Source organism: Pelobates fuscus, chromosome 5 (genome assembly GCF_036172605.1).
Source record: "Pelobates fuscus isolate aPelFus1 chromosome 5, aPelFus1.pri, whole genome shotgun sequence".
Taxonomy (NCBI): Eukaryota; Metazoa; Chordata; class Amphibia; order Anura; family Pelobatidae; genus Pelobates; species Pelobates fuscus.
In genome coordinates this window covers 347,137,679-347,152,962 of record NC_086321.1, presented here as the reverse complement: position 1 = coordinate 347,152,962, position 15,284 = coordinate 347,137,679, and the positions used below count along the sequence as shown (strand labels likewise).

The following is a 15,284-nucleotide window of genomic DNA, read 5'->3' as shown; positions in this document are numbered from 1 at the left end:
ATCTAAAGAGCCAATTCACAAATATCCTTGTGAGTATTGTTCTGTTATCAAACAGTATACCCTTAGTTATACAAAATTGCACTATTTGGTCCCTTTGTGTTTTACCATCATTTCATACACATCACAGACAACGTGGATAAACAATCAGACTATGGCTCTAAAATCCTCCGCTACAATTACAAACCTTTTGGCATACTCAGAGACTTGATTCTGAAATATTATCTATGTGTGCACCGTTCGCTTATTAGACACATTGTTGCTTTAGAACTGTTCATTTTAGAAATTTATTGTATCTTGGTACTAGGCACAACCTGTCTTTTACGTCTATATCTGGTTTTAGTTAAGGGGACTCAAACGTCAGTTTGTCCTCTCTCGGAGTCAGCACCATATCATCCTATCAATTTATTCCTGAAACCCTAAATAAGCGTTCACTGCTCCCTTACTGGAGGCAAACATAAGGCAGAGATTACACACTTCCTTCTAGCCATACCAATTCATATCAGCAATGAGTGCAGTGACAGACTGAATGCAGTCAGCTGACACGCAACCAATCACACCAGCCCACTGCTGCCAAGGTTAATGCTTACTCATTTAACAGATCAGCAAAGAGGGGATGTGTTGGAGAGTCTCGTTTAGCATTACAACACTAAAACGTTTAACGCTGAATGGAAGGATGGTCCCAGTGGACTACAGACACTATAACCACTTCTAGAAGATACAGCAGTTGAAGTGCCTACAGAGTACCTTTTATGCAAGAGGGGTTAGAAGGTTGCCGCCCACCCTCCATGTCCAACATCAGATGCTGCCAAAAGAGTAGTCCTCTTACTCTTGTTTGGGCATGTGTGTTCAGTGAGAGAGGTACAGATATGATCGGCATCATGATGGCACCTGCCTACCTACAAAACAATCTGATGCTGGCCAGTCAATAGAGGAGGGGTGGGGAGGGGGTGGAGGGGTAAGAATAGTTGAGAGCTGAATATTTTCCTAATCAGCCAGTCCATAGAGATATTGATGCCTTCACATTTATCACTCTGATTTATCTATTCATGTCTAAGATAATGATTGAGGGGGGGAGGGGGAATAGAAGAGAAACATTTAAAAATAAATAAAAGTCAAGATAAAGTAAGAGTGAGGTGGCTGGCTAAGAGCAAATTTATGGATTGAAGGAGGAATGTGTTCTTAGTGAGACCTCGACCTTTCAGTATGGCTGGGGAGACCTTTGCTTCTTGACATGGTTAAAAGCCTGCAGCTGTTCCAGACTACACAAGTTTCTTCTTCCTTGACATTTGTCCCAGTTGGGACAATGCTTGCCAGACCAGTATCATGATGTTGGGATAGCAGTTTCTCTCCTGTTTTATTGCAACTCAACCTGCTGGAGTCACAGACTGCATCTAATGGTCTACTGTGGTGTGGACGAAGACTGCTAGCAGAGAACACCTCTAAAAACGCAGATATCAATATATAAAAAGTGTTTAGCTCAACATGTTGGCAAAAGTACAGTTTTAAACACTCCGGTAAATTACAAGCGACCTGGGGGGGGGGGGGGGGGGGAGGATGCACCAATCCAATCACTTGCCGTCCTAGTTTGACTGGCTCATGCAATAGAGTGACCCTGCTTTAAAGGAAGACTCCCATATACACCCCACACAGCAATTTGCACAAGTTGCAGATAATCTGGAGGGCAAGGTGTGCAAACTCTGCAGACAGCATTTTAATCTGTACCAGATAATTACCCAGGTCACTGAGAAGTCTTTGCTAAGGCTGCAAAAGCCTGCATGTGCAAGCGATCACTTTCCAATGCTTCTCCATGCCACTTATTAGCTCTTTGGAGCCAACGGAAGTGGAGGAAAGCATCCCAAACTGTCCGAGTGACAGCCAGCGAGACGTTTCTACCCCCAGTTATAAAAGTGCCGGTCCCTATTGAAATTAGCACTTTTATAAACGGTCCTAAAGCAAACAAACAATGTGAGACGCCAGACACAAAGCAAGTTGAACTGTTTGGCGTGTTCCTCTAAATGCCCCTTGGTTTTTAGCATAACCCCCCCCCCCCCCAAAAAAAAAAATATTATTTTTTTTTTTTTTTTAAATAACACATTTTTTATAGATAATGAATCAGGGGGAATGGCACGGACAGACTCTTATGGACCCCAGAGAGGAAGTCAAACAGTTAAAAAAATACATTTTTATTTTAAAAAGAACACGTTTCCAAAACCTTTAGCCTAAAGCTTGGTCCATTTTCTACCACTCTCAGGTTAAGCATGTGCGTACCCTAGATGGAGTGCAGTTTCTGCAACCAGTTACCAATGATTGCATTTAAACCCCTGTGGGGTCAATTACTACGTACTGTCTGACATTAGCCACAGAGCAAACAGAAAGCAGTCTGTGCAATCAGACCCTTGTCCTTATAGGCAGTCACTGAGGTCATTACAAACTGTTTGCATATTACAATATATAGGTTACAAGGTATCAAGTCTTTGGGCACAGAAAGCAGACACATTGAGCAATGGGTAAATAAGCCAAGACAAACACTATTTTCCCCATAAACCAGTGAGGTAGTAGGGCACCCACACAGAAATGTTGTAGACAGACTTTGGTTACATGAACTTGAAAGTTATGAACATATTGATTGATGTCTGAAAAAAGCAAACAGTCGTATTGTCACAGACTCCCTGAATACATGACCGATTTAGTTTGTCAGGAAGATCATGAAGTGATGCAACCATTTTGTAACTGGCAGGTCAGTTAGAATATCCTGATCTGTGCAAGGTAACGGGGAACCATCACCCCACATCTGTCCAAGTTTATGTCAAGTCTGTGAATAGGGGAGTGTGGCCTATGTGTTCTCTTCTGAAAATTCTAAATCAGTTAAAATCTGCAACAGACTCCTTCGCAGGTAAATTCATAATTTGGAAGATCTAGGCAACTACTACAGCTAGCAGTAGTGGTTATGATGACAGGAGTGACCCGATGTCTTCTCAGGATAAGTTGTCAAACCACAACAGTTTGGGGTCCGCCACTGCCTCTAGAAACAGAAGTTCCATCACAGAACTACCATTAGCTCAACTGAGCCAAGTCCTGCCACAAAGGGCCATATCATATCATAGGCAAAGAGCATCAGTTGGGCAGGCACCAGATAAGTTGCCAAATAATTTTCTGTCAAATTGACTACTTCTACTGGGAGGTTTCTAGAGCATCCCTTGCACTATAAATACTATAGAGAACTGTACAGATTTTATACTAATGTAGCCAAACTGAAAAAAGGTTCTCTTTGACATTTTTTATTTTTAAGACATTCTTTCTGACAGACCTGCTATGGGGCGCATGTCCCACCATGCAAGGAGTTTTAATACTATGGAGTCCACAAACCACTGCTCATGTGCAAGCCAGATCATTGATGAACTTAAGTGAACATAACACACATCTCGACTGACTCCGTGTGCAACCAATGAGGTGTGTTGGGTTCCTGGCATGCTTATTCAAATCCTACTCCATTTCTTAGAAGAGCTTGCAAAAGATGCATTTTTATGAATTGCAGGCTTTGTATGCCCTCCCCTCTCCAGAAAGAGATCATAAGTCTCTTAACATGGAAAATAGTCTATCAGAGGCTTCTCATTGAGAAGCCCCTAAAACTATCACTCCATGTGCATGGTATTCGGATCTGAGACAGACGTACGTATAAAGGGATTTTTATATTAAAAAAAAAAAAAAAAAAAAATTAACTCATAAGAAGAGAATTGCAAGAGTCTTCAAATCATCACCTTTTGTAATTATGTACAAGAACTACTATGAAAGCTCAGGCAAAGTCAGTTTCTTCTAATCACTCTGATAAAATATTTCCCTAAAGAGATAATCTAATGAGCCCCAGAAGATCGCTCCTTGCTTTCCATTATGACACAATGGTAAAGCAAAATGATATACATATGAAAAACACTAAAAACAAAATTGAGGCGGCAATATTAGTTACCTAAAATCATTATGGATCATAGTTCTATAACCAGTCTTGATAACATTGCTACTAAATGTCAACAGACGCCATACTATGCCAAATTGAATGATGAACACTCAGATGAGAACCATTGTGAATGGCTTTGGAAGCCAGTTCCTTCAATTCTGACCATGCATCCTGTGATCACAATGTGGTTTGGGCCTTACAGTCTATAAACTTTCAACACCCTTATCCCTCATGCCTAGAGGTAATACATTTGGGTCATGTCAGTGCTGGTTATTTAATTGCAGACTTTACTGTACTACAGGATATTCGATTATAAGCTGGAGTGCATGGCCCTCGAACCTTCTACCACTATTCATGGTTAGGATAATAGACAAGCTAAACATTTACTATATCCAGGGCCGGTGCTTCCTATAAGGTGAACTAGGCGCCATATAGAAAGGGGCACCTTGCACCCCCATCACCAGCCCTTCTAATGCTGCAGCCCCCTGAGCGCTCTATAGAGGGCCTCAGGCAGCTGCAGCACTGACTCTCTCCTCACCACCCCTTCCCTGTAGCGTTGCCAAGTTAATCGCTGGACTATATCCCATCATATAGTGTACCGTGCTGCAAGTTCTGCTGGCACTATAAAAAAATAAAAATAATGAAATAGAAATGTGGTTGTTTTATTTATTTTAAACACGCACAGGGGGAAAGGTAGGTACTAAAATAAAATGCCTAGTTCCAGGCTGGCTAGTGGCACTCTAATGACTAAACTTATGTGCAGCATTTCAGAGAGCCGCTGTACATACATAATTCAGACACTGACTTCATGACCAATTCAAAAGACTGAAGTGGTGAAGGTAGCTAGAGTAACTTTTTAAGCATTTCTGTAAATAGCATTTTATGTAATGATTCTAAGTGTATTTCAGCTCTGTCTACTTATTCCCATACAAGGATTTAAGGGCCACGTAACAAGTTTTCAAGAGGATGTAGTGTGTCACAGTTTGGAGTGTGGAGTTCCTATTTATCCAGTTTTGTCCTACTCTTTCCGCACACACTCCAGAGCGAGACACAACACTGTTCTAATCATTGTCCTAGCCCTGGGAATAGTGCATTAGGCATGCCTGTCTGATTTACACGTGAGGTTGGAAGATCTCTTCACCTTGCAACATCCTGACATGGGGATAGGAGAGTGATTATGCAGAACAGGCTCCAGTGTCTGCTTCCTCTCTCCTGTTGCTGCACAATGATTCCATGGGTGGAGGGGATAAGATGCTGAAAAAACACCCTTAGCTGGTAGATGTGTCTAACAAAGCAATCTGACCAAGTTTATAAACCTTTATTGCATAATTTAACGTTTTTCTTACTTTCGAAGTTTGTTTAGAAAGGTTTGCTTGCTCATTTAAAATAATTGCCAAGTGATGCATATGGTGTTAAGGCTTTTTTTTTTTTTTTTTTTAAAAGCCAAATTTAGAAATTTACCTGGATTTGAGTAGGATACTTCTGTCCATCAGTGAGCTTCAGTTCTGTGCATATTAGCCCCGTCAGAGGGACATCAGCACTGGAATCAGTTAGAGTAATTAAGGGTTTAACCCTTTACATGCTGGGAGGTATGCAGGAGGGAGAGTGAACTATATAGTGTTAGGAATACAGCTTTGTATAACATTTTAAAGGGTCACTCCAAGCACCCAGACCACTTCTGCCCAACTCCAACCACCATTAACCCTGCAAATATAATTATTGCAGTTTTTATAAAAACTGCAATATTTACCTTGCAGGGTTAAGTCCTCCTCTAGTGGCGGTCTATCACCACATTACTTATGCAAGTAAACCTGTATTATTTGGCTCTATTCATTTAGACACTCCAGGCTGAATACTTTTAAGCAGGAAATGTGACTCTTCATTTCAACTACGTAGCTATTTCTGGACACAATGCCATTCATCACATACATCCTAGATCCGAAAAAAAAAAAAAAACCCACAAAAAAAAAACCCACACTCAGATTGAAACAGATACCATGCAGCTTCAACCAATAGAAAAACGAAACGTAAACCAACACACACATCAGCAGCTTAGAGAAGGGTGGAGTTTTACAGAGGTTACTTTAGTACAGTTCGTACTATAACTGAGTCACAAGGAAATAATTGAAGACTAACACGTGGAGACGTTTGTTGCACATTTTGGAGTTTTTGACTTTCAGAAATAAAATTTTAAATGAAAGTCTAAACAACAACAACAACATCTTGTTTGAAAAGCTATATTTACATTCTGCATCATAACAAAGACAAAGTTCGGTCTTCCTAAATTCATAATCTTCAAAATCAAAAGTATTTTGAGTGTTCCCCTCCCTCTCTCATTTCAACAAGATACTTTAAGTCCTAAAGGAAACATTTGACTATTTAAATATCAAGCACTATTTCTCAATTTAATACCAAAACACAGCTTTGAAGTCAAACATTAAAGAGACACTCCTAGCATGAGATCCCTATTGCAGTTGTCCTTTGTTCTATATAAAAAAAAAAAAAAAAAAAAATTATAATCCACAGCACTTTACAATAGGGATATAAGAGTTGGCAACCAACAGACAAAATAATGTTGACAAAAAGGGCCCTGCATAAACGAGCTATACATTAGATTGGACGGTCGTCTGTCATGTGGCTGCTATTTTTTTATGTGTGTGAGTAGAATCATTCATGTTTTTATGAATGGAAGTATACAAGGCCAAATACCGCCACTAGCTGTAGACCTTTACTAAAAAGCGGACAGCTGCAATACATATTTCATAGCTGTACGCTGCGGGGGGATTCAAACAATGAAAGTGTGAAGATTGTGATAGAAAACATAGCATTTGTTTTAGTGTACAGCCACAGAAAATTAAAGGAGAGGGGGTGCAAGGGAAAGTTATGCATGAATAAAACTACATATTAAAAAAAAATAAAACAGCTTACAAAATGAACAGTCACGCATCAGTCTTGTATACATTCCACAATACTATAAATTCCAAGCTCTTTATCTATATAGCCCAGAATCTTAGATAAAGCATATACTTCCTGATAACGAGTCAACTGATTGAACATGAAAATGAATGTCAATTAAGACAAAAATTTTAAAATAAAGCAGTGACAACCACTATAGGTGCTAGTGAACCGATTGTTGGGGTTATACTCCAAAATATAGTTAGACTTGAAATGTTTGTTTCATGATAGAGAGGTTGGAAAAGAAAGGGTCTGATGATCCACATCTTTAAAGGGACACTGCACCCAGACCATTTCAATGAGAAGTGGTCTGTGTGCCCAGTATCCCTGTTCCCTTAACCCTGCAATGGAAAACAAATGCTGCAGTGAAACTATGCAGGACGTCCTCACGACTCTGCATGAGTATGTGCAGCCTCTTGAAGAACCCTATAGAAAAGCATTAAATTAATGCTTCCTATTCAGAAGGCCCGAGGTGCATGGTACTACCACGCATGTGCATTAGGTTTGCAAGTTGCTGTTACTTCAGCAGAGCAGCATCGGCAATGGAATCAGATAAGGGGGAGAATTTAGATAGGTTCATAAAAAAAAAAAAAGATATATACACACGTTGCAGTAAAACATTCACAGTGTTCTACACTAAAGTGAGATCAATCAAGATATTTTTTTTCACAGTTATTCTGGCCTTAAAAATCGGTTGAGAATGGTTTTGCCCCTTGAGGCAAGAGTGCCTCCAGGCACCATAACAACTTAATTTAGGTGAAGTTGTTTTGGTGCCTGGAATATTCCTAGCAGCCCGCTGCTGCAGGTGGAGTTACATCTCTGGCAGCAAAGGGGTTAAGCTGTCAGAAGACTTCATAGTGAAATGCTGCACATACAGACACAAAGCACCATGACCACTTCAAATCACAGAAGGGTTCATGGTGCTTTAAGATATATACACCATAGTGGATATACCACTTTGAGGATTTTTAATTTTTTTTTTTTAAAATAATTAAAGGGAAACAATCCGGTTTCCTGGCACTGCAAGTCCCCTCTCCCTCCCACCTCCCAATCCCCGGTTGCTGAAGGGGTGAAAACCCCTTCAGTCACTTACCAGAGGCAGCAACATGTCCCACATCGCTACTTCTTCCTCCGCCGCATTAAGTCGGCCGGTGGGCCAGACTGATCCCGCCCAATGGCCGGGGAGACCTAATGCGCGGCAATGCTTTCCTATGGGGAATTGAGCGACGCTGGAGGTCCTTACACAGCGTGAGGACGTCCAGCGACGCTCTAGCACAGGTTTTCTGTTCTATAATCCAGGAAGTGCCCTCGCTTTGACCACAATGAATCCTGAAACTGGTACATTTGGATGAGGTCAGCTGTGATCCAATTCATATGTACCCCTTTGACGCTCACCTTACGCAGCAGGGCATGCAAATTCCAAACTTGTAGGAGTTCAGACTGAAAATGAGAGGCTTTTTTTAGCTGGATGGCTAGGAATGGAATCTGTTGGGGACCAGGGTTAGATTACATCATTTGCAAGGGCAGGTAACATGAATAGTAGGAATTTGGACAATCTTAATTTGGTAGTATTGCAATTGTAGGGTTTTATACTTTTGTGGGGTGGGAGGGCTTGATTTCAACACTCACCACCACATATGTAAAGCCGAAGAGCAGGAAATGCATTTAAACATAGCCCTCGAGACAGCAAAATGAATGATGAAGTTATTAGTGCAGCAACATTTGTGAGTTACCGTAAAGATGCAGTGTCATTAAATTAAAAGGGACACTTTAGGCACCCAAGCCACTTCAGTTCATAGAAGTGGTCGGGACACAGTGCCCCTTTCAGTTTAACCCTGCAATTGTAGTTATTGCAGTTATTGAGAAACTACAATAATTACCTTGCAGGGTTATTTTCACCTCTAGTGGCCATCTGCTAGAGTTTCCAAGCCCTTAGGTGACTTTTGGTCGTCTGGCGCGGGACGTCCCCATGCTTTGCATGCCAAAACCCTCAGGAAGGCGTTGAATCAATGGGGTTGACCTAATGCGAGCGCAGCGCACGTGCATCATGTCGACATCAGTTTAACCCTTTCTGAGCTGGGGGCGCAAGCGAAGTGGGCACTCTAGGGTACTATCGTGCTAGGAATACAACTTTCTATTCCTATATTCTTAGGACTATAGTTTCCCTTTAACAGCACAGTTTAGAACAAAACACCTAGTTTAAATGGGCTTGCAGTATTTAAGGGCTTAGATTTTGGGAGGCCTGCATTCAAGGAGGTCTTAGAATGGAATTCCAACAAAACAGAATATGAGCCTTAAAAAAAAAACCCAAAAAAAAAAACGCAAGCATGAACCTAACTAACCACCCCAAACACACTGCATGATACAACTAATCAGATTTATCGTGTATCAGTACAGCCAGGATACATCTGATCCGAGGATTATCAAGAAAACAATCCAAGCATTATAGAAGCATGGTATTATGACCTCATTGTATGCTTACAGCTGCAAAGTAAGAAGAGTTGATGCTTTGCCTCACCCATTTTGAGATGCATCAGACCCAAATAAAAATAGAATAGAGAATGGAAAATATAGGTTGCACTCAGATTAATCGAATACTAGTCACCAAAACCACTGCAGCTTAATGTAATGGTCCTGGTGTTTATAGCATGCCCCTGCAGTGTTGGCATTGTAAGCATTGCTTTCAGTGCTGCGCAAGCGTTGCTTCACTGCGAGAAGCATTTGATTTGCACATCACAGCAATTACCATGCATGTGCATTAAGTCCCCAATGCTTTCTATAGGTAGCATATGATTGTACAAGGTTGATGACATCAGTGGAGGTAGTTTGGCTTGGGAGGAAGAAGGAAGATTTTTTTTTCCCTCTCTTCCCTTCAATTACCACAACACAGCTTGCTCATTTCTTTTTTCCGAAAGTGTCCCCTAAAATTTTTCTGAAAGAGATATATATATATATATATATATTTTAGGGGACACTTTCTGAAAAAACAATGAGAAAGCTGTGTTGTGGTAATTGAAGGGAAGAAAAAAATTCATACAAGTGTCCTATGCATACAAAACCCCATTTTTTTTTAAATCACCTATAAAAACACTTGCATTTACATAATCAAGGTCTAGAATACAGCATCTAATTAAAATGTAAAGATATTGATAGCAATCAGACAAGATAACGATATACAGTTTATTACTCCGTGAACTTATCTTAAAAAAAAATAATAAAAATACACACACGGTTATTAATGCGTATATGTGTTACTATAGTAACAAAAACCAAGCTCAGTCACGACCGTCTTACGTTTTGTAATATTTCTCGCATTTCAAACTGAACATAAAAAAACTCTTCAGACCCACTCATGTGAATATCGATAATATACACACTGGCACGGTTACAGCACAATTTGTAAAAAAAAAAAAAAAAAAAATATTATATTAGTAACTTGCATTTAAAACACGACAAGTGGTATAGTTCTATGGCTACACATTCAGTGAAATATTAAAAACGAGCAATTCTTTTGACTTTGCTAAAAACTGAGGTTTAAACTATGTATCAATACGAGCCGGGTCCACGTGGCGTGCAGACATGGATGGATACAAACAGAACGCCCAGGGATGCCCAGGGTTCCATGAGGGATCGGTGCGCAGAGAGTCACTTACCGCTCATGTAGCCGTCAGTAGGAGCGGGGAGCTGACAGAATATGGAATAGAATATCGCCAGGACGCGCCTATTAGGCTAAAAGATCACAGGCAAATTCCTCCCCTCCCCCCTCTCCTCCACTGGGCGGGGCTTCGCAATCAGGTGAGGGTGAGGTGACCTGGCAGGTTCGAGACAGGTGTATTTCTAAACATTGGGAGGGGGGATTGATGAAGGTTACTCAGCACCAAAAATTATTGCAATAATAAATAAGGCTTTTCTGTACCCTCTTTATATGGATATTCTCTATGGCCCACAATGATTGATGTGTATGTTTGTTTAACAGAGTTTCACAGCTCTAACACTCACAGTAAATTCTCATCTTCAAATAAATTAGCTTGGAAAGTAAAGGGGCACTGTAAGTATCATAACCATTGCAGGGCTCTATTGTAGCTGCCATATGAGTGCATTAGATCTTAACCCCTTCAGGACGGAGTCAATAGTGCACGTTCTGATCAAAACAAAACGTAAACAAAAACTGGAATTTGCGCTATATGTCTGTTCAACCGTAATTCACCTCTTTCATATTAAATGCACCCACACTTATTATATATCATTTTGTTCAGGAGAAACAGGGCTTTCATTTCATATAAAATATTTATATATGAAACAATTTATTATGAATAAAATAAAAAAAACTGTAAGAAATTAGATTTTTTTTTTTTAATTTGTAGTTCCGCCTCACATTTTAGCTGTAAATGTCATAATACTGTTAGGTTTTACTGCAACAAAATGCACATATTTGTAATCAGCGATGTCTCAGGAGTACAACAGTACCCCCCATTAACAGGTTTTATGGTGTTTTGGAAAGTTACAGGGTCAAATATAGAACGTTCCATTTTCAAATTGAAATTTGCCAGATTAGTAATGTTACCTTTGAGACGGTGTGGTAGCCCAGGAATGAGAATTACCCCCATAATGGCATACCATTTGAAAAAGTAGACAACCCAAGGTATTGAACGTGGGGTATGTTTAGTCTTTTTTAGTAGCCACTTAGTCACAAACACTGGCCAAAGTTAGCGTTCATATTTGTTTCTGTGTGAAAAAAGCAAAAAACTAATATTTGGCCAGTGTTTGTGACTAAGTGGCTACTAAAAATGACTGGACATACCCCATTTGCAATACCTTGGGTTGTCTACTTTTGCAAATGGTATGCCATCATGGGGGTAATTCTTATTCCTGGGCTACCATACGGTCTCAAAGGCAACATAACCAATCTGGCAAATTTCAATGTCAAAAAAATGAAATGCGAGCCTTATATGTGACTCTCTAACTTTCCAAAACACCATAAAACCTGTACATGGGGGGTACTGTTATTCTTGGGAGACTTCACTAAACACAAATATTAGTGTTTTAAAACAGTAAAACATATTACAACAATAATATAGTCCATAAAAGTGCCGTTTGTTTGTAAAAAATGCAAAAAACTTCACTTTTACTTAAAATATCATCGTTGTAATACAATTTACCAGTTTGAAACACTAATATTTGAGTTCAGCGAAGTCTCCCGAGTAAAACAGTACCCCCTATATACAGGTTTTATGGTGTCTTGGAGAGTTACAGGGTCAAATATAGTGCTTGCGAATTAAATTCTCTGCACTTTCTCCCTGTGTTGTCAGGCATGTCAATCAAATTTTAATTAATTAAATGACATAATTATGTTAAAAAATTACTTAAATATACACGTAGAATTTTAATATATATGCATTTATAGGTATTTAAATTCTACGTGTATACTAATGTAATCTTTCATGTAATTATATGTATTTATCTATCTATATATATTTGCGGTTATTTGTATTTTATATATAGATAGATATATATAGAATGTCATTCTAAGTGTATTCTGTTTCCAATATATATATATTAATAACAAAATACAGTTAGAATGAAATTACATATGAATATATAATTTATTTTAAATTTTGTTTCAATATTTTATTTATTTATTTTATTATTTTATTTATTTATTATTGTAATTATACGTATATATATATAATATATATATGTACATCTATTATATATATATAATATATATACATATTATATATATGTAACGTCATTCTAAGTGTATTTTAATACTAATATATATACTAATATTAATATTAAAATACATTACGTATGACGTTACATATATATAATATGTATATATATTATATATATAATATATATACATATATTATATATATATAAATACTTGTATTTTATTTTAACATGTGTATTTAATTTTTTTTTTACACTACCTACCAGCAGGGGGACTCTCTAATATTTTAGACAGTCCCCCTGCTGGCAGATCCATAGCCAGCTATAGGGGGCCATGTGATCGCTCTTTGAGAGCGATCACATGGCCCCCGGGGGCCTCATTTGCCGGAGGGGGGCTGCCTGGGCTCTCAGGCAGACCCCCAGAAGAGGATCGCGGCGGAGGTAAGTATAGCTTACCTCCTGGGGGCTTCAGCCGTTACGGCGTTCTATGCCGCCGCAACGGCTTTAAAGCCCTTTAAAGCCGCGACGGCATAGAACGCCGTAACGGCGTTAAGGGGTTAAACTATTTGGGAATGATCTCACTGAAAACTTAGCTACATTGTACGGTAGAGGGAGATCCCAACATTCAGAAATGTGTCCTGCCCTCCCATGTGTGACCTCTGTAGTTTTGAAGGAATCAGATAATTTCACCAAATAAGAGCACTAGGCCTGCGCACAGCACAAAGTAAGCTTTAAATGAATTTCTGTAAAATCCCACCCTTAAAGGAACACTACAGCTCGATTGGCTTAGCTCCGGAGACCTCTCAGAAGTCCCTGCTGAGGAAATTCTGGGGTGCCCGGGAACTCCTTTCACCAAACCACTACAGCAAGCTGTTATGGTGCTTGGAGTTTTGCTTTAAATGATTTCTCCAACCACCATGACCACTTCAGTGATCTGAAGTGATCGTGGTGGTAGGAATATGTATGTGTCATCTTTCTTCTTGAAACACTGCAGACATTGAGTTATTGCCACTTGTGTGCTAGGGGCTTGTTCTGGGCTGCCTAATGTCAGTTCTGTGCATAAACAACATGTGGCATCAGCACCAGGGACGTTTTAGCCGTGAGGCAAACAAGGCATTTGCCTTGGGCGGCATTTTCCAAGGGGCGGCAAAAAAAGCCGCCCCCAAATGCCCAGCGCAAATGCCTTGTTAGCATTGCGGCTAACTGACATGCCGGTCAGGCTGATGGGCGGCACTGGCGGGCAGGCGGCTGGCGAGGGAGCACTTCCCCTGAGCTGTCTGCTCAGCTCCCTCCCGCGCCGCCCGCAGAGTAAGGCTGGGAGACGGAATATGACGTCATATTCCGGCTCCCAGCCTAACTCTGCGGGCGGCGCGCGAGGGAGCTGAGCAAACAGCTCAGGGGAAAGTGCTCCCTAGCCAGAGCCGCCCGCCAGTGCTGCCCAGCAGCCACTGGACCACCAGGGAATGGGAGGGTTAAATTAAAAAAAAAAAGAGAAGTGAGTGTTAATGTGAGTGAGTGTGTGTGTCTGACTGTGTGTGTGTGACTGTGTGTCTGTTAGTGTGTGTGTCTGTTAGTGTGTATGTCTGACTGTGTGTGTCTGTTAGTGTGTGTCTGACTGTGTGTGTCTGTTAGTGTGTGTGTGTGTGTGTGTCTGTTAGTGTGTGTGTCTGTTAGTGTGTGTGTGTCTGTTAGTGTGTGTGTGTCTGTTAGTGTGTGTGTGTGTCTGACTATGTGTCTGACTGTGTGTGTCTGTTAGTGTGTGTGTGTCTGTTAGCGAGTGGGGGGGTTAAATTAAAAAAAGTAAGTGTTAATGTGAGAGAGTGTGTGTGTCTGACTGTGTGTCTGTTAGTGTGTGTGTCTGTTAGTGTGTGTGTCTGTTAGTGTGTGTGTGTGTGTGTCTCTGACTGTGTGTGTGTGTCTGACTGTGTGCGTCTCTTAGTGTGTGTGTCTGTTAGTGTGTGTGTCTGACTGTGTGTCCGACTGTGTGTGTCTGTTAGTGTGTGTGTGTGTCTGTTAGCGAGTGTGTGTTTCTGTTAGCTAGTGTATGCGTATCTGTCAGTGAATGTGTGTGTATTTAGAAGGCGGGGCAGGGGGGAATGGTTGGGTGGGGGTGGCGCGCGCAGGGGGGGGGGTCTGAGTCTTATCCTGCCTAGGGCAGCACAAAACCAAGATACACCACTGATCAGCACGCACTGCAAGCTCGCAGCAGACCTGCTTAGTTTCTACCCCTGCACAAGGAAACTCACTCTACCCCCTCTCCCTTCATTTAATAACCCCTTCCTGCATTTAGCTTTTGTATTTTTTTCAAATTTCCCTCCCCTTACTACCCCCCACTCCCACCCTACTCTGGCCTAGAGTGCACACATGCGCTTTGAGCTGGCGAAACGGTCCAATCTTTTCGATTAGAAGCCTGTGATTGGACCTCGGACAATGTGCCCTGTATAAATTATGTAGTCAGTACAAAGTGAGAGCCTGCTTTAACCGAGTATGTTAAATGTTAAAGTTGCAGTTATGTGCACCTAACCCCCAAATTAACTGAAAGACTGCAATCCATAAAGTAGTCAAATTGCACCCAAATGATCGCACTCCAAAAGCTGTGACTGGATGAGGATACTACAGCATTAGTAAATCATTACGGTCTACCAAGGGATAGCAGGGCTGGAGTGCCCCAGACAGATGCTGACATTAGAAATGACAGTGAGAG

The 15,284-nt window shown here is 40.6% G+C and overlaps 1 protein-coding gene across 1 annotated transcript in view; it reads right to left on the bottom strand.

Annotated features, from left to right (window-relative positions):
• The window catches only part of ACSBG2 (acyl-CoA synthetase bubblegum family member 2), a 32,264-nt gene extending 21,621 nt beyond the window's left edge, over window positions 1–10,643 (bottom strand). Inside the window, exon 1 of the mRNA XM_063455861.1 lies at window positions 10,561–10,643. Within this exon, the coding sequence (XP_063311931.1) occupies window positions 10,561–10,567 (7 nt within the window). The 5' untranslated portion in view covers window positions 10,568–10,643. The remainder of the gene's footprint in view (window positions 1–10,560) is intronic.
• Window positions 10,644–15,284: the final 4,641 nt, after the last annotated feature.